This window comes from Neovison vison, chromosome 1 (assembly GCF_020171115.1).
Source record: "Neovison vison isolate M4711 chromosome 1, ASM_NN_V1, whole genome shotgun sequence".
Taxonomy (NCBI): Eukaryota; Metazoa; Chordata; class Mammalia; order Carnivora; family Mustelidae; genus Neogale; species Neogale vison.
The window spans coordinates 139,798,241-139,819,051 of record NC_058091.1 but is presented as its reverse complement, the minus strand read 5'-3'; the positions used below and the strand labels follow the sequence as shown (position 1 = coordinate 139,819,051).

The window sequence follows — 20,811 nt, the reverse complement described above, 5'->3', positions numbered from 1 at the left end:
TAAATACAGGATTCATTACTTAGTAATTCAGCCAGTAGAAAGTAAGCCACCTTGTAACAGCCATGTAGTGGGGTAAGAAATAAGCCACTGCTGTTGTGAGTCACTAGGATTTTGAAGATGTCTGTTACTGCCGCATAACCCTGCCTGCTTTAATACGGAAATGTCAGGAGAAAAGAGCAAAGGTTGGATATTTGACTACTACAGGATTTTGTGCTTGTGAGGATGTCAGGTGGTGATGTCTACATTCTTGCTATTCACAGTTTAGCAACAAACGACCAGTATTACCATTACCCAGGAGCTGGCTAGAAATGCGGACTCTCAGGTTCTACCCCAGATCTACTAAACCAGACTTTGCCCTTCAACAAGACCTTCAGGTGATTCCAAGGAAGATTAAAATTGAGAATTAGTGACCAAGAGGCAACTGGAAATGAAAGCCTGAAGCATCTAAAATAAATTTGCAACCCACCTTCCACAGGTTTCTCAGGTGTGTGGTCCCTGGACAGGCTACCTCGCCATCACACAGGAACTTTTTAAAGAATTGTGGATGCGTGGGTTTCGACCAAGAGCTCCTGAATCAGACACTATGAAAGGGGCCCAGAAATCTGTGTTTTAACAACACCAGATGTGATTCTCATACACACTAACGTTTTGGAGCTACTGCCACAAACCAGCAAATTAAAATTACAGGATTATTATTCTGCTAAAAGAAGGAAGAGAGGAAGATGTGGATGGTTACAACACATCATTGCTATGAGAAATTCCACCTGTTCACGGTGACTTCCTTTATGCTGTATCTTCTAGAATGCACATGGGGAATATCAAGGCCTGGCTGTGGACTACGATATTCACCACTGCACTGATGACCTCTCCAATCTGCTTTTTTGTCTAGTGGATGTGCTAGGACAGGCTGTGGATAAAGATGCAGGGGATAACAATAGCCAAACTATGGAAAGAACCTAGATGTCCATCAACATGGACAGATGAATGGATAAAGAAGATGTGGTATATATATATATGGAGTACTATGCAGCCATCAAAAGAAATGAACTCTTGCCACTTGCGACAACATGGATGGAACTAGAGGATATTATGCTTAGCGAAATAAGTCAATCGGAGAAAGACAACTATCATATGATCTCCCTGATATGAGGAAGTGGAGATGCAATGTGTGGGGCTTGGAGGGTAGGAAAAGAATAAATGAAACAAGAAGGGATTGGGAAGGAGACAAATCATAATAGATTCTTAATCTCACAAAACAAACTGAGGGTTGCCAGGGGGAGGGGGGTAGGGAGAGGGGGGTGGGGTTATGGACATTGGGGAGGGTATGTGCTATGGTGAGTGCTGTGAAGTGTGTAAACCTGGTGATTCACAGACCTGTACCCCTAATTAGCCTAAGGGCTAATAATATATTATATGCTTATAAAAAATAAAATAAAAAAATTATTTAAAAAAAAAAGAGATGTAGGGGACAGACAACAAAAATGGCTTTGCATTGTGCTACCCTGGGCCTGCTGGAGCACTGTGGTGAGTACTATAGAAAACACTTCCTGGGTGTGACCCCCTTTTATCAAGAAAGCAATAGGGTAAGAAGGGGGAACTACAGTGGCTACACCCAGGAATCTGCATAGTCACACGTGTCCCCAACTACAGCTCATCTGGGGAAGCCACGATTCCACTGCATTCATTTGTGTGCTCACTTGTCCTCATTCACCCAATATTTAATGAGTGACTTTTTTTTTTAAGATTTTATTTATTTATTTGACAGAGATCACAAGCAGGCAGAGAGGCAGGCAGAGAGAGAGGAGGAAGCAGGCTCTCCGCGGTGCAGAGAGCCCGATGTGGGGCTCGATCCCAGAATCCTGGGATCACGACCTAAACCGAAGGCAGAGGCTTTAACCCACTGAGTCACCCAGGCACCCCTCCAATTATCTTTTAGATAGTTTGTCACCAAACTTCAGAATCAGAATATTTAGTCAAAACAAGAATTCTTAAAAAAAAAAAAGAATTCTTTTTTCTTTTTTAGCAATGTATGCTGGTCATAGATCTACTTTTTAATGGATAATTTCATTTACAACCCAATAGGCAAGGTCAAAATATTGTTATGAAGCCTTGGTAGAGAGCATGATGGGATTATTTACACAATGTGATGTCTGTAGTTTGGGCCATGTGGGGAGTGGGGGGCACTGGTTTAGAAAGTGGGAAGTTTATAATGGCCTGGGGAATGGGAAGGACCCCTGCCAACCACCACTTTGCTCTTAATACCCACCACTATGTTTATATACAGGTTTACTCTGGGCCTTATGTGGCGATGTGACAGTAGGTAGTAGTAAAGTAGTAAAAGTTGTTAGAAACTGCACGGACTCTCTCTGGATGACCCACATACACAATACATTTCAGAAGCACTGGCTTAGCCTACCCACTCTACGAAATAGTAGCTAACCAAATCCGTACATGCAGTTTACAGATGATGAGAGATGTGAATAAGTTTTGATGTCAAAATAGCACAAAATGTGAACTAAAAAGTAGTAAATACTTCCGTGGTTATAAAATGGTTGTGAGACTAGTAAAAAGAACAGGATACATTCTCTTTTATGGCTAGTACTCCATGGTGTCTCTCTGTCCGTCTGTCCATCCACCCATCCATCCATCCAGTTATCTATCTCAGCACATCTTCTTTATCACGGTGCCAGAGGGAAACTGCACTTAATCGTGGTGATCACTGCGTTATGCACAGAATTGTCAATTCATTGGGTCCTATACGTGAAACCAATATAACATCATATACGTCAACTATATTTCAATAAAAGAATAATAATAGGCTGCAGATGACATAAATGAATTGACCTTTTAAAAAGGTGATGTTACAGTAGGAATTTGACCACAATAAGATGACGAAGCAGAAGGAACGTTCCACACCATGACCTCGATTAGAAACATATCTACGTGCTATAGAACTCATCTCGGGCGTGACTCTCAAAGTGAGTGGTTCTGCTGCCTCCTGCCTCTCTTACACTACTGCTCGTTCTCCAGGCAGCCCTGCCTCTCCAAATACACTCTTACCTCTTGGGGTTGTTGGAACTGCGAGGCCATCAGAAGGAACGCCCGTTGGGCCTGGAAAGCGCTGTGTACCATCTCCGCCTGGGAACAAAGAAGACGACGGAGGTTTAGATGTTTGAGCTTCAGAACAAAGAATGACCATAAGATCCAGCAAATCTATCCCTAGGTACACACCCCAAACTGAAAACATACGTCCACACAAAGCCTTGCTACTGGATATTGGCAGCAGCATTATTCACGATAGTTGAGATGGAGAGACAACCAGAATGTTCATCCAGGGATGAATGGATAAACAAAATGTGATATATCCATACAATGGGATGTTACGCGGCATTAAAAAGAGGTGAAGTGCTGATCCGTGCTACCATGTGGGTGACCCTTGAAAACATGCTGAGTGAAGGAAGCCGGTCAAAAAAGACCACATGTGTATGAGTCCATTGATATGAAATGTCCAGAATAAGCAAATCTACAGAGACAGAAAGGACATTGGTGCTTGCCTGGGGCTGGTGGGAGAGAGGAATGGAGTACGAGGTTTCTTTTGGGGGTGAAGTGGGAAGCAGAGACTGATGATGGTTTTACAGCTTGGGGCATCTACTAAAATACCACTGAACTGTTCACTTTAAAAGAGTGAATGTTATCTGTGGGAATGACATCTCAATAAAGCTGTTGAAAAATGTCTGAGCCCAAAACGCAGTTGTTTTCAAAGGGTATTTCCCCTGTCTGTTTGCAGTGTGCCCAAACCTCTTCTATGCCTTCTGCTGGAAAGGAAGTTGTCCCTTAAATCACCCCCAGACACCTGTGTTCACTGTGAGCAGTGGCTTCTCCAATTATTAAGACAGATCTAGAGATTTCAGCACTACCTGGACTGAATCCCCTCTAGAAAGGAGCCAGGCGGGAGAGTGTGTTTCAAATACACGGCACCTTCACTATTTTTTTTCCAATTTATTTATTTTCAGAAAAACATTATTCATTATTTTTTCACCACACGCAGTGCTCCATGCAAGCCATGCCCTCTATAATACCCACCACCTGGTACCCCAACCTCCCACCCCCCCCACTTCAAACCCCTCAGATTGTTTTTCAGAGTCCATAGTCTCTCATGGTTCACCTCCCCTTCCAATTTACCCAAATTCCCTACTCCTCTCTAACGCCCCTTGTCCTCCATGCTATTTGTTATGCTCCACAAATAAGTGAAACCATATGATGATTGACTCTCTCTGCTTGACTTATTTCACTCAGCATAATCTCTTCCAGTCCCGTCCATGTTGCTACAAAAGTTGGGTATTCATCCTTTCTGATGGAGGCATAATACTCCATAGTGTATATGGACCACATCTTCCTTATCCATTCATCCGTTGAAGGGCATCTTGGTTCTTTCCATAGTTTGGCGACTGTGGCCATTGCTGCTATAAACACTGGGGTACAGATGGCCCTTCTTTTCACGACATCTGTATCTTTGGGGTAAATACCCAGGAGTGCAATTGCAGGGTCGTAGGGAAGCTCTATTTTTAATTTCTTGAGGAATCTCCACACTGTTCTCCAAAGAGGCTGCACCAACTTGCATTCCCACCAACAGTGTAAGAGGGTACCCCTTTCTCCACATCCTCTCCAACACATGTTGTTTCCTGTTTTGTTAATTTTGGCCATTCTAACTGGTGTAAGGTGATATCTCAATGTGGTTTTAATTTGAATCTCCCTGAGGGCTAATGATGATGGCACCTTCACTATTAATGCTTTACTTTTTCAAGTTTAAAAAGTTACAAATAGAACTTTAGGGACTCCAATTATTATCTTCAGATCGTGTGATGTTTGAGTGTCTTCATATCTTCTACATTCTCTCTCTGCCTTCTATTTCTTTGTCTTCATCTGTATTTACTGCGATCACATGAATACGATTTTTCTACTGTGAGTGAACAGATTTCCAACAGGATCTCTTATACATACATTCACCTAATCTATGTATCATTTCTGTATGGATATCATTTTTGTTCTTCATTTGTTAGACCTTCAACTTCTCTTGCATTTCACTCCCACCAAAGTTTTATCACCTTGTCTTTAAGCTCTTTATTTATTTATTAAAGATTTTATTTATTTGTTTGACAGACGGAGATCACAAGTAGGCAGAGAGGCAGGCAGAGAGAGAGAGAGGAGGAAGCAGGCTCCCCGCTGAGCAGAGAGCCCAATGAGGGGCTCGATTCCAGGACCCCGGGATCACGACCTGAGCTGAAAGCAGAGGCTTTAATCCACTGAACCACCCAGGCGCCCCATCTTTAAGCTACTTAAAAATACATTTATACTCTCATTAATTCTGAGAGTGTAAGTTATGCTCTAATTAAGCCATTTTGAGGAATCTGTTTCTGTTTCTTACGTTCCATTTTCTCTGAGCGTGAGCCGATGCCTTCCCTTAGCATGCAATGTTCCTTTCCGACACACTATTTCTGACTGCCATGAAGGTGTGTCCATGAGTCCTTCGCTATCATATTGTGGGTTTCTTGATTTTCCCTTTCAATCAAGGGTTTGTGCTCTATCAAACTCTTTAAGGGCCTGATAGACTGGGACAGGAGAGGGATGGCTCAGTGAGGAGATGTCCAGTCTTTGAGAATTTGGATGCTACTCAATCTTCTGGTTGTATTTTGAGTATCCTAAACCACGATTCACTCCACATCTTGGCTATTGTAAATAACACTGTGATGAACATAGGGGTGAATGTGTCTTTTTGAATTACTGTCTTCATTTCCTTTGGATAGATACCTAGAAGGGAAGTTGCTGGATTATATGACAGTTCTATTTTTAATTTTTTGAAGAACAGCCATACTCTTTTCCACAGTGGTTACACCAATTTTCATTCCCATCAACAGTGCACAAGGGTTCCCTTTATATCCACATCCTTGCCAACACCTCTTATTTCTTGTTTTTTTGGATAACAGACATTTTGACAGGTGTGAGGTGATATCTGGTGGTTTTGATTTGCATTTTATTCGTACCTAGTAATGCCGAACATCTTTTCATATGCCTGTTGGCCATCTGTATTTCTTTAGAAAATTACTGTATTCAAGACCTCCACCCATTTTTTAATCAAATTTTTTTTGATAGTGGGTTGCATGAGTTTTCTTTATATATTTTGGGCATGAACCCCTTATTTGATACATCATTTGTGAAAATCTCCCATTCAGTAGGTTGCTTCTCATTTTATTGATGGTTTCCTTCACTGTGCAAACCTTTTTAGTTTGACATAGTCCCACTTATTTTTGCTTTTGTTGTCCTTTCCTGAGGAGCCAAATCTGAAATCCATTGCTACCACAAATGTCAGAGTTCAGTACTTTTGTTTTCTCCTAGGAGTTTTATGGCATCAGGTCTTACATCTAGGTCTTTAATCCATTTTGAATTTATTTTTGTATAGTGTGTGAGGAAGTGGTCCAGTTTCATTCTTTTGCATGTGGCTGTCCAGTTTTCCCAGCACCACTTATTGAAGAGACTGTCTTTGAAGTCTACAGGAATTTCACCTCCTAGTTAAATTTATCCCCAAATATTTTATTCTTTTTGGTGCAGTTGTAAATGAAATTATTTTCTTAATTTCACTTTCTGCTATTTCATTATTAGTATATAGAAAAGCAACAGATTTCTGTATATTGATTTTGTGTCCTCAACTTTACTGAATTCATTTATAGTTTTTGGTGAAGTCTTTAGTGTTTTTAATATAGTATCACATCATCTGCGAACACTGATAGTTCTATTTCTTCCTTTTCATTTTGGATGACTTTTATTTCTTTTTCTTGCCTAACTGCTGTGACTAGGATTTCCAAAACTATGTTGAAGAAAAGTGACTAAAGTAGGGGGAAATGACTAGTTTTTGTCATTCCACTTCATTAACATGTTCTGACATTTGACAAATTTTCTATAATTTTTACTGACATGAGCACCTTATTCTTGTTTCTAATTTTTCTTGTTATTTCTCATTCAAGGATTTTTTTTTTCTGAGATACAAAGCTTCAGCTCAAACCAAGATCCTTAGACCATTTCAATAAAACAACAAATTCAATCACCAGCATAATAGGTCTCATGAATATTTTTTTTGCCTTTTCTTCCACTTTATTTCATATTCCCACCACAATATTTACTCCTTTAATTTAAACTAAAAATCATAGAGGGATCCTGAAAGGGTAGCAGCAAAGGATCGGAGGTGTCAAAGACTGAGGGTCAGGTGGGATGGGGAATCAGCAAATTGTCTTGACTAGGCTCTTGAAGTTGCTGGCAGCTTGGAGCTGCAGTTGGTAGGCCATTGGATGGATCTTGAAACTGTAAAGCCTGGGCACAAACTGGTTGGCGGGCCGCTTGGGCTGGTACTCCGGGTGCACCATGAAGAGCATGTGAGGGAAACTGGTGCCGAAGTAGGCGCCATCCGTGTGATGGTGCCTCGATGACTTGGGTGTGTACACGTCCATGCACTTGGGGCAATAGAGCTTCACCATGGCCTCACCTGGGATGTCCGAAAGGCCGATGGGAAGCATTGGCTGGTTCTCACAGTACACATGGGGACAGTAGCCAAAGTCTCCCTGCTGGTACTTTTCCAACATCTGGGCGATGCCACGGTTGGTGAGGATATAGCGGGCGTGGATCAATCCATAAAGCATCTCGGCTGCCTGTTCAATCAGGTCGCTCTGGTTGGGGTTGTCTTCCAGCTCTTCATCAGGGTCTAGGTCTAAGATCATGTCTAGAGCTTGTTGATAGTGAGGCACCTGCTCATTGAGTCCAGTGAGATTGAATTTGTCCTGGATGTAGTCCTCATCCACTTCACAGAAAAATTCATTGCCACGGAGCCCACAGAACCAGGAAATCCAGGACACCTCCTCTGAGCTGCTCATCTTCATATCAGCGGCTGGACGGGGACCGGGAACAGGGCGGGGGAGGGAAGTTGCTGCTTCCAAGGAACAGCGAGGGCTACAACGCAGGCCACAGACCCGACCACGGCAGCCGAAGTTGGTCTCATGAATATTTAAATGAAGATATATTTTCCATTTTGGAGTATACCATCTCCTATTATTTGTCCTGGTACTCTGAATGCTGGGATTATATTGCTCAAAAGCTCAAAATTTTGGATGTTCCTTAGGGAGGAACAGAGGATTTTCAATATTTACTCTTCTGGAGGCCATTATGATCTTAGGAATGTCAAGTTCTGAGCTGCATGAAAGTTCACCCATGTATCAAAATGTGTATTTTCAGTAGGACTTCTGTCAGTCTCTAATGGCCACATTTCCAAAAAGAAAACTATGTTGAACAACAGTGGTGAGAGAGGGCATCCTTGTCATTTTCCTGATCTCAAAGGGAAGGCTGTCAGTTCTTCCCCATTGAGGATGATATTCACTTTGGGTTTTTCATAGATTTTATGAAGTTGAGGAATGTTCCCTCTATCCCTATACTTTGAATCATTTTAATCAGGAATGGATGCTGTATCTTGTCAAAAGTTTTTTCTACATCAATTGAGGGGACCATGTGGTTCTTCTCTCTTCTCTTAACTGATCTGTTCTATCACATTGACTGATTTACAAATGTTGAACCAACCCTGCATCTCAGGGATAAATTCCACCTGGTCATGGTGGATAATCTTTTTAATGTACTGTAGGATCCTATTAGCTAGGATCTTGTTGAGAATCTTGGCATCCATATTCATCAGGGATATTGGTCTGAAATTCTCCTTTTTGGTGGGGTCTTTGCCTGGTTTGGGGATCAGGATAATGTTGGCTTCATAAAAAGAGTCTGTAAGTTTTCCTTCTGTTTCTATTTTTTGAAAGAGCTTCAGGAGACTAGGTATTATTTCTTCTTTAAATATTTGGTAGAATTCTCCAGGGAATCCGACACGTCCTGGGCTCTTGTTTTTTGGAATATTTTTGACCACTGCTTCAATCTCGTTACTAGATATTTCCAGGAATGCATCCATTTCATCTAGGTTGCGTAACTTATTGGCACATAACTATTGACAATAATTTCTGATGATTGTTCCTATTTCCTTGGTGTTAGTCGTGACCTCTCCCTTTTTATTCATAATTTTATTAATTTGGGTCCTCTCTAATTTTGGATTAGTTTGGCCAATGGTTTATTGATCTCATTGATTCTTTCAAAAAAAAACCAGCTTCTAGTTTCATTGATGTGTTCTACAGTATCTCTAGTTTCTATCTCATTGATCTCTGCTCTAATCTTTATTATGTGGGGTTGTGTGTGGGGTTGGCTTAATTTGTTTTTGATTCTCCAGTTCTTTAAGGTGTAAAGAGAGCTGGTGTATTCTGGATTTTTCAATTTTTTTGAGGGAGGCTTGGATGGCTATGTATTTCCCCTTAGGACCACCTTTGCTGAAACCCCGAATTGCTAAGGAAATGTTGAAAAAGAAAAACAAAACTGGGGGCATCATGTTGCCTGATTTCAAGCTTTTCTACAAAGTTGTGATCACCAAGACAGCATGGTACTGGCACAAAAACAGACACACAGACCAGTGGAACAGAGTAGAGAGCCCAGATATAGACCCTCAACTCTATGGTCAAATAATCTCCAACAAAGCAGGAAAAAATATACAGTGGAAAAAAGACAGTCTCTTCAATAAATGGTGCTGGAAAAATTGGACAGCTATGTCTAGAAGAGTGAAACTTGACCATTCTCCTACCCCACACACAAAGATAAACTTGAAATGGATAAAAGATCTCAACATGAGGCAGGAATCTATCAAAATCCTAGAGGATAACATAGGTAGTAACCTCTTTGACATTGGCCACAGCAACTTTTTTCAAGATACGACTCCAAAGGCAAAGGAAACAAAAGAGAAATTGAACTTTTGGGACTTCATCAAGATCAAAAGCTTCTGCACAGCAAAGGAAGCAGTCAACGAAACAAAGAGGCAACCCACGGAATGGGAGAAGATATTCGCAAACGACACTTCAGATAAAGGGCTGATATCCAAGATCTATAAAGAACTCCTCAAACTGAACACACACAAAACAGATAATCACGTCAAAAAATAGAAGACATGAACAGACAGTTCTCAAAAGAAGACATACAAATGGCTAACAGACACATGAAAAAAATGTTCATCATCACTAGCCATCAGGGAGATTCAAATCAAATCCACATTGAGGTACCACCTTACACCAGTTAGAATGGCACAAATTAACAAGACAGTAAACAACATGTGTTGGAGAGGATGCAGAGAAAGGGGGAACCCTCTTATGCTGTTGGTGGGAATGTAAGTTGGTGCAGCTACTTTGGAAAACAGTATGGAGTTTCCTCAAAAAATTAAAAACTGAGCTACCCTATGACCCTGCAATTGCACTACTGGGTATTTATCCCAAAGATACAGATGGAGTGAAAAGAAGGACCATCTGTACCCCAATGTTCATAGCAGCAATGGCCACAGTCACCAAACTGTGGAAAGAACCAAGATGCCCTTCAACAGACGAATGGATAAAGAGGATGCGGTCCATATATACAATGGAGTATTATGCCTCCATCAGAAAGGATGAATACCCAACTTCTATATCAACGTGGACGGGACTGGAAGAGATTATGCTGAGTGAAATAAGTCAAGCAAAGAGAGTCAATTATCATATGGTTTCACATGGAGGACATTGGGAGTTGGAGAGGAGAAGTGAGTTGGGGGAAATCGGAGGGGGAAATGAACCATGAGAGACTGTAGACTCTGAGAAACAAACTGAGGGTTTTGGAGGGAAGGGGGAGGGTGGTGGGTGAGCCTGGTGGTGGGTATTATGGAAGGCATGTATTGCATGGCGCAGTGGGTGTGGTGCATAAACAATGAGTTTTGGAACAATGAAAAGTAATAAAATAAGATGAAATGAAAGAAAACTATGAGATACAGCTTTCCACAGCTTGGATATAAATTTTCAATTAGCAATAATCGTGCCTCAGATAAACCTCATTGGCTACGATACTGCCACTGCGCAAAGCTAGCTTGGATATAAATAAAATAATTGTACCTCTCCTGGCCACAATAACACAGAGGTATTGTTCTCATCTATGACAAGCCTTGCAGAGTTGACTGAATTGTAGTTGCTGTGGAACAGTAATTTAGGATTACCTGACTTCTGTAGTTATAACTGCTAGCTCTGAGGGGCATTGACAATATTTTTGTAGTTATCCTAAGATGAACACTATCAGTAGCGTTTTTTTACTTTCCTTAGAAAGAATGTTTAGCCTGTGCTAGTAATTTTCTGGTGGTCTGATTAGCAAAATGGCCAATTTCATTAATTAGAGTTCTTCCCTAAACAGTCTTTCACTCAACAAAAGGGGTGGAGGTTGGAGCAGAGAATGGCTCAATACCTAGATTCTTGCTTCAACTCTCTTCAACTTTCACTTTGCTTATGCAGAGAAATCTACAGAATCCACAGAATCTTCAGAAAGATTTCTCCCTCCAGTTCCCTGGAATTCTGGGCATAATTATCAGATTGTAAACCACATTCATGTTTAACCTCATCGGTCCATGTTTCAAAGGATTTTCATTCCACACTTGAGATATCCTGGTCCACCTGCTTCTACAGGAAAGTTCTGTGAGTTCCCTCTACCAGACAGCATCCTATTTAGGAGCAATTTTACTAAACCTGCTGAGTTCTGATAACTTGAAAGGGAGAATTTGGCTCACTCAGGCAGTTCGAAACATTGTGAAAGAAAAAGCCAAACGTAGGGATTTTCAGTAACAACAAATAATTGAGGGTTTTTGCTGAGTTTGTCCATCACATGTGTGCCAGGCTCAAGAGCCTCAGTGACCTTTGTGGGTGTCTATGTGCATCTATCTTCCTGCGAGCACGTGTGTGCAGAGAGAAGAGGGAGACTTTAGTAAGAGTCAAGGCTACACACTTTATTTAAACTCAATCAATTATCATCTAGGTAACTGGGATTCTTGGATAGATGGAATGGTGGACCATCTTGTTTTGTGCTCCTAGGGGACAGAGTAGGAGAATGAATTTTGGTAGTCAATTTAAAGCAGACCTTGGGACTAGAAGATCTGGGCAAATATGACTTATTTCCATTGAATCTCTTCAGGAGAGCTGGCTCCTGGGGGAAGCCTAAGTGATCTCTAAATAGCCATCAGATCTTTGCATTGCTTCACTGGGAATGCTACAGGCTGCAAAGTACTATGTGGATGAAAAAGGGGAATAGGCACAACTGGGGGAAAATTGTAAGAGACACGGAAGAGATGAAAAAGTATCCAGCAAGGGTACCTGTAATGAAGGGATTTCCAGATCTTCTGAAACAGTATTATCCTTTTTCTTGAGACCCGACAGTGAAGGGTAGAGGGTTCTCCTCTTCTAAGGTCAGGGGAATGAGCACCTGTTCTTTGGGAGCAATATGCTTGCTGAGAAGGTCATGGTCAATGCTATCCCTATATTCCTCCCTAATTAATCTGCCAATGCCCTATATTTTACAATTAGAGATAATGTATTTTTAGATTTTATTCCTTAGGGACCTCTAATCAGGGGCCTCGAACTCTAAAGCGGAAGTTCCTTGAGTTTCAGCCAATGAAGAGCCTTTAAAGATGGACCTGAGAGACGAATGAAAAACAAGAAAATGAAATGATGACAAGAGGTCATAGGATAATGAAGACAAAATATCACCACTTCATAATTTTGCTGGAAACAAATTGGAGATGTCTAATTTTGTAAAAATGAACAAAGGCACCAACTCTATAAAGTCAGATTATGAAAGGCATCTGGGTTGACATATTAAGAACCATAAAGAGGGTGTACACCGTGCTTCTCAATCTTAAGTGTGCATTATATTCACCTGGATGTTTTTTTTTTAAGATTTTATTTATTTATTTGACAGAGAGATCACAAGTAGGCAGATAGAGAGGGAAGCAGACTACCTGCAGAGCAGAGAGCCCGATGCGGGGCTCGATCCCAGGACCCTGGGATCATGACCTGAGCTAAAGGCAGAGGCTTTAACCCACTGAGCCACCCAGGCACCCCATCACCTGGATGGTTTGTTAAAACAGATTTTTGAGCCTTACAACCAAGTTTCAGATTTGGTAGGTTTAAGTGAGCCCGAGAACTTACATTTGTAACACAAAAAGAAACACATAATTTGAATAGGTCTTTATCTGTTAAAAAATTCAATTAATAATTAATAACCTTTTGAAAATGGAAACCACCAGGCCCAATGGGTTCATTGGTGAATTCCACCAACAAGTATATCCGAGATCAGACGAGATTGGGCGCATTCAGGGTGGTATGGCCGTAGACCACCAACAAGTATATCAATTTCCTACAATCTCTCTTAAAAGATTGAATCAGAGGAAACACTTCCTAAATCATTCCAGGAGGCCAGTACTACCCTAATACCATTAATTTTTTTAAAGATTTATTTATTTATTTTAGAGAGAATGCATGCACAAGTCAGGGGACACAGGGAGAGAATCTTCAAGCAGACTCCCATTGAATGTGGAGCTTAACATGGGGCTGGATCTTCCTATCCTAAGGTCATGACCTGAGCCTAAACCAAGAGTCAGACACTGAACTGACTGAGCCACCCAGATGCCCCACATTAATTGGTTTTTCAATATTGAACCAGCCTTGTAGATCCTGGAAAAATTACACTTGACCATGGTGTATAATTCTTTCTATACTTTTTTGGATTTGATTTGCTAATTTTTTTGAGGATTTCTGCACTTATGTTCATGAGAGATATTGGTCTGTAGTTTTCTTGTCTTATAATACCTTTTATCACTACACAATGCCCTTCTTTATCCCTGGCAACTTCCCTTACTTGGAAGTATGCTCTTCTGAAATTAATACAGGTACTCTTACTTTCTTCTGATTAATGTTAGCATGGTATATTTTCTGCATCCATTTATTTTTAATCTGTATGTGTCTTTACATTTAAAATGGCTTTCCTGTAGACAACATGTAGTTGGGCCATGTTTTTTGACCCACTGTGACAATCTCTATCTTTTAATTGGTGCATTTAGACCACTGACATTCAAAGTGATTACAGCTGTCACTGGATTAATATCTACCATATTCATTGCTGTTTTCCATTTGTGGCCCTTGTTATTTGTTCCTATTTTTTTTTTGTCTTCTGCTCTTTTTTCTGCCTTTTGTGGTTTTAACTAAGCATTTTAGATGATTTCACTTTCTCTCCTTTCTTAGCATATCAGTTACATATTTTTTTTCCTTTTAAGTGGTTGGCCGAGAGGTTGCAATATACAACTAATCCAAGATCACTTTCAAACAACATTACACCACAGTAGCATAAATACCTTATAATAAAATAATCTTAATCTCTTCATCTTGTCCTGAGTATCACTGCTGTCTTTTCATTTCACTTATATACATATATATACAATACATACGCATATAGATGATATATACAGAAGTGTAGTAATTCAATATACTGTTTCTATTATTATTATTTTGAATGAATCGTTACACACTAGATCAATCAAGAATATGAAAAATAAGATTTAATTTTACCTTCATTTATTTCTTTTTTGATGTTAGTCTTTATATAGATACAGGTTTCTGAGCTAATTATATTATACTCCTTTTCTTGGAAGAGCTTGTTTTAACATTTCCTGCAAGGCAAGTCTACTGGAAACAAGTTTCCTCAATTTTTGTCTGAGAAAGTACTTCTTCACTTTTGAAGAATAATTTTTCAGAGTACAAAATTCTAGATTGGTAGGTTTCTTCTCTTAACACTTTATTTCCCTCTACTCTCTTCTTGCTTGTGGGTTTCTGAGGAAAGGTCAGATGTATCTTATCTTTGTTCCTCTATAGAAAATGTGTTTTCATCTGGCTTCGTGCAGGATTATTCCATTATTTTTTATTTCCTATAATTTAAGAATGATATACTGGGGTGTAGTTTTTGCGTATTTATCCTGCTTGGTATTCTTTAAGCTTCCTGGATCTGTGGTTTGGTTTCTGATATCAATTTGGGGGAAATTCTTGGTAACCATTGTTTCAAATATTTTTTAAAAAAGATTTTATTTATTTATTTGACAGAGAAAGAGATCACAAGTAGGCAGAGAGGCAGGCAGAGAGAGAGAGGAAGGAAGCAGGCTCTCTGCTCAGCAGACTTGTGGGACTTGATCCTAGGATCCCGAGATCATGACCTGAGCCAAAGGCAGAGACTTAACCCATTGAGCCACCCAGGTGCCCTCAAGTATTTTTTTCTATTCCCTTCTCTCTTTAGTCTCCTGTTATTCCCATTAAACATATGCTACACCTTTCATAGTTGTCCCACAGCCCTTGGATATTCTGTTCTGTTTTGTTTGGTCTTTGTTCTCTCTGTTTTTTGAAGATTCTACTGATATATCTTATAACTCAGAGATTTCTTCCTCAGTGGTGTGCAGACTACTAATAAGACCATCAAAGCCATTTTTTGCCTCTGTTACAGTACTTTTAATCTTCAGAATTTCTTTTTGATTCCTTCTTAGGATTTCTCTGTTTATTACCCACCTGTTTTTGCATGCTCTCTACTTTTTCCATTATTGTCCTTTACAAATTAATCACAGTTATTTTAAATTCCCAATTTGGTAGCTCTAACACTGCTACTACGTTTGGTTCCAGTGTGTGCTTTGTCTCTTCAAATTCTGGTTTTTGTCTAATGGTATGCCTTGTAATTTTTTTGATAATTTTTTTTTTTTTTGGATGGCCAGATATGATGTACTGAGTGGAAGAAACTGCTGTCAATAGGACTTTAGAAACGGAGTGGTGAGGCAAGATGAGGAAGTGTACTTTAATCCTACAATTAGGTCCTGATCTTTTAGTGAGCCTATGCCTCTGGACTGTGAACTTCCTAAGTGTGTCTCACTTTTCCCCCTTCCTCCTGAGATGGGACAGGGTGGCCATAGTCAGCTAGACTTGATTTCTCTTTCCTATGTGGAAGACTAGAGCTAGCTGGAGTTGAGGATTTCTCTTTCTGAGGTCAGCAGGGCTCTGACAATAACCTGACAATAACCTGCACCAGGGTACGCCCTGATTAGTTTCCACTGAGGACAGGCCTTATTGAGAACAGAGTGCTCTGGCTAATTTCAAAATGCTTACTTGCCCCCTCCCCTTGCCAGAAGTCTGGGGATACTTTTCTTCCACATTTACGATGGGAACCTGGTTGAAATGCTATGGGTATATCTCCCAGTGTTGTGGGGGACCTCAACAACTGGGTCCTCCTGGAGTTCTTAACTCCCAGAGTTGTCTGCACTGAGCTTGCAACAATCCACCAATTACAGTTCACGTTGTTTTCCTACCCAAGCACTGGTGGCAGTTTCACCTCCTGAGTCTTTGTTCCAATACACCGGCATTCCGTGTATCACCTGTTTCTCTGATCCTGGGCACAGCAGTTTGCCCTATGTCCTCCCTTCTCTTATAGATCCAAAAAGAGTTGCTGTTCTTTTAGTCTGTTCAGCTTTTGACTTGTTCAGGATGGTGTGGTGATTTTTAAGCTCTTTACACAAGGAATCAGAAACTAGAAGTCCTTCCACTTTTTTTTTTAAAAGCAAGAAAAAAACTTATTCTATTTAAATTTTCAGATATTTTTGAACTTCATCCCACTTCATCCTCTTGGTGACAGAGCATCTCCTCATCACCTGCTATATTGATATTTACATGGGATTGCAGGTAAGGTGTGTGTGTGGGGTTATGAACACAGAGGTGTTATGAACTCCTACATGAGAAATGCCTGGGGACAGTTATCTGGTGGCAAGGGTAGCAGAACGATGATGATGGGGGGAGGGGTCACTAAGAGACCATGATAAAAACTATTTTTACTTGGATTGTTTCTGTTTGTTAAAATAACAAAGTTGAATGCTTTTGTCCTCATTACATGAGATTTTATTCTTTGTGCTTATGGTTATTTTTATCACAATTATCTTGGGGTACTTGGAGGTACTTACAGGGATTACTGAGGCAGGGAATGAAAGCAACACTCAAACTGCCCCTTTATGTTGTCACAGCCAAGAATAAAGCATGCGAGGAAGGGTTGTTTCTTCATTATGACTTCTTGAGTTCCCACGGACCTTTGGCCTTTCTATATAAGTTTGGGGAACAGCCTTGTCTCTTCCCAATGTGCCATCAGGAAGAGGAATAACGCAAGCCAGCCGAGTTGCCATTAATAAGGAAACGTGCATATCTGTGTATGTTAAAACCTGCTCTGCGGGCATATTTGCTTGGCTAGGGATGTCATCTAAAGCTAAAAATGAAGACTTGAGAAATCAGATCGACTATTTGTTGTTGAACCTCAAACTGCCACAGTGACATGGGAGAGGGGCCAAACTTTGCTCGGACTATGACTGGTCCCAACATTTCAGTCAACATCTTAATGTCTGACCCGGACTACCTGTGCACGTCAGGGCCTGGCATGTGTCATTTGTCCTTATACATACGGCTGTCACAGATTACAGTGCTGATTCCAACTTACTGAGGAGAAAACAGGACTTTGAACAAAGTCCTTATGAAATAATTATGCCATGATATCAATGGCAGTTATCTCTGAGTAGTGAAATTGTGAGTGGATTTTGTTCTCTTCTTTATACATTTGTTGTCAAATTTTTCTTCAACAAACATTAAAATTTTATTATCGGGAAAATATGTAACAGATATAACTGAGTAAGACTGAAGTTTATTATCGAATGTCACAATCAAAGTATTTTCTGGGGGCACCTGGGTGGCTCAGTTGGTTCAAGCCTCTGCCTTCAGCTCGGGTCATGATCCCAGGGTCCTGGGATGGAGCCCTGCATCCAGCTCTCTGCTCCTTGAGGAGCCTGCTTCCTCCTCTCTCTCTGCCTCTCTGCCTACTTGTGATTTCTGTCTGTCAAATAAATAAATAAAATCTTTTAAAAAATGTATTTTCTGAGTACCTACTAGGTGCCTGGGTGCTACCAAGTTTAAATCAGGGAAATGGATCATGAATACAGAGAATGGTTAATGAACACGCGTGGTTAAGTGTTAAGGCGGTAGTGGTACGGAACAGAAAACAAACATCCAGTCTTGAAAGGAATGAACTGTTGATATCACCAACCCACGACTGAAAAGGTAAGCTTGACAACATTTGGTTAGCTCGACAACACACAAGAAGCATTCTCGTTAAAAGGGAATGTATTCTTTTTTGAAGAAAAGATTTCCTTCTCTCTAGAACCCAAGAAGCACACTGCCTCAAATTCACTCATTTCTAGGTATCATTCCCGTTCCCCTTAATATGGTTCTCTGGCCCTTCAAGACAACAGAGCTCCCTATGACTCAGCCACAGCTGCCTTTTTCAAGTATCCAGTGTGCATGCAATAAAATGGAGTCTAAATTTACAGTCTGACTAGGGGAAGGAAGCAGTAATGTCACACTCCACTTATTTAAAAATATGTTGGCAATGCTCTGTTAAATCATAGAGACAAGTGAATTTCAAGACTGGCCCACTCAAATACAAACAAGTTCAGTCAATTTCAGGCTCTACCTTTGTCAAAGTATATATCAAAAGGGCAATAATTTTAGATTAGATAATTGTTATAAATTAGTATTTTTACTGCCCTTATAGTTGGCTAATTTTTTTCCCCCAATAATTCCACGTCTATTGGCAGAGAAAGAAGGCACGCTTATTGAATAGAGCTAAATAGTTCTGCAGTCTGGAAAGCGAAGATGAGGAGGTAGATTAAGAATGTCAATGTTAGACTACCAGGCACAGTTTATAAAAAAAGTAATCATTCAGGCACTGATAATAACAGAGGTTTATTCTTCATTAATAGGATTGTTGCCTTGGCAACTCCAACTCACATAAGTATTTACATAAACCATGGTGCACAGTTCTGATGCTAGGGAACAGCTCCAACGTGTCCCTTCTTACATCCAAGCCTGAAATCTTTTATTATATGGTTCAGCTGCCTTAGTGGTCTCAGTTCAAGTGACTCAACACTCAACCAACCCCACCCAAAACACGTCATATATCCAGTCCCAAAGAGGGAAGTTAAATAAATTACTTGGTACGTCAAATACTATGTAAAAGAACTGAGAGATGGTTTTCTTTTGCAAAAAAAGATGATTTATATGGGGAAGAATAGCTCTGCTTTTATCTCCCTGCACATCCAGCAGGGGGCAAAGCATTTTTAAAGAGCCAATACCATGAATATTAACGTGCATTCAAATCATCCCTAAAATTCTTATTTTCCTCGTTTGTAACTACCACCAAATTTCATAAAGCACTTTAAGACACCATGAGAGTATGAATCAGAACCATGTGTGTTGTGGCGGGGGTGGGGAGGAAGGGTAAAGAGGAACAGGAAGTATTAGGGAATGCTTGCCATTGACCTGGTACTTCCAACTGCAGGAATTTTCTTTCAGAAAATAATATCCACTGAAATTTTGTTTCTAATGGGGAAAAACTGAAAACAAGTCAAACGTTACTACTTTTTAAAATAACGATAAATGAAGATACTGGATGCCCAGCCTTGCAGGGATGGGACCAGGGCGACACTGGTGAGGAGGGCCGGCACGTTCCCTCCTCACTTGCATCTTACCTGGGTCACCTTAGTCCAGGCCCTGAATTCTTGTAGGTACATTATTTCACCTAGATATGATTTTGATTGTTTAAATCAACTATGGTGTAGCCGTATAATGAAATACTACATAGTCATTAAAAATGAAAATGGAGACCCCAACGCACTGGCATGGAAAGAGGTCCAGAACATGTGGTCTAAATTAAACAAGCAGTGTACAAAAATAGATTGTGCAGAAAACTTTGCAAAATCTCTAATATAAAAATAATAGCTGTGGTTTAAAAAAAAAAACAACAACAAAAAGTCCTCTAAATAATCCACTGTTGCAGTTTATATTTAAAAAGGCCAAAGATTTGAAAGAAAAACATTCAGTATTTCTCGAGGCATGGGAATAGGGGAAAAAAGAAAATACCACTGTATGTTTAAATCCATTTGCTTTTCTGACAGGTATGAATATTGTTCCAAGTTTGTATTCTGCACAGAACCATTCTCCTAAATTAACTTTATTTTCAAATTCAATCATTGTGTAGCTAAAAAATACTTGGCAGATTGGCTCTTCTCCAAATTTTCTTTTTTTATTTTTTAAAAGTTTTTATTTATTTATTTGACAGACAGAGATCACAAGTAGGCAGAGAAGCAGGCAGAGAGAGAGGAAGGGAAGCAGGCTCCCTGCTGAGCAGAGCGCCCGATGTGGGGCTCGATCCCAGGACCCTGGTCATGACCCGAGCCGAAGGCAGAGGCTTTAACCCACTGAGCCACCCAGGCGCCCTTCTCCAAATTTTCTAATTTTTTTTCCTAACACTTAAGGAATCCAATGCATTGCATCAACATGTTTAAACCAAATCTTTCGACTTGGTAAGTCAGAACTGCTTCATGGTTAATGAACTTTGGGTCTACACGATTGTGAAGGACACTTGGTTGCTCTAAGATCACTCCAAAAAATTAGGGACAACAAGGTTATCCTTATTCTACAATGCACTGTGACACTAAGCAGTGTCCCCTCACTCGTGTTATGTAAGCCATATTCTTATTTAGCTTCCACGCATGTGTATATGCCTTGTGTCTCCGAGTAGGTCTTGAAGATGAGGCCCATGGGTACCTACATAAATGGTACAGAAGCTCAGTGACTACTGCTTAATAATGAATGATTTAAATTACTGGATAGTGGGTTGGTGTAGTGCAGAGCTCATGAGCTTTAGACCTTTAGACAGGCCTGAGATAGAACCCAACTCTATCCTTTCCTAGATGCATGGCCATAAGCAAGTTATCCAATCTTTCTCCAT

General features: G+C 40.3%; 2 protein-coding genes and 1 pseudogene across 2 annotated transcripts in view; all 3 read right to left on the bottom strand.

Moving 5' to 3' along the window:
• Positions 1 to 20,811, bottom strand: part of CAP2 (cyclase associated actin cytoskeleton regulatory protein 2) — a 138,904-nt gene that overhangs the window by 77,671 nt on the left and 40,422 nt on the right. Inside the window, exon 4 of the mRNA XM_044259402.1 lies at positions 3,061 to 3,138. Coding sequence (XP_044115337.1) covers positions 3,061 to 3,138 — 78 coding nt within the window. The remainder of the gene's footprint in view (positions 1 to 3,060; positions 3,139 to 20,811) is intronic.
• Positions 7,272 to 8,038, bottom strand: LOC122894389 (casein kinase II subunit beta-like). Its single transcript, XM_044232132.1, has one exon. It carries the CDS (start codon positions 7,923 to 7,925, stop codon positions 7,272 to 7,274), a length of 654 nt encoding a protein of 217 aa, XP_044088067.1. The 5' UTR covers positions 7,926 to 8,038.
• On the bottom strand, positions 10,875 to 11,005 carry LOC122897020 (annotated as a pseudogene).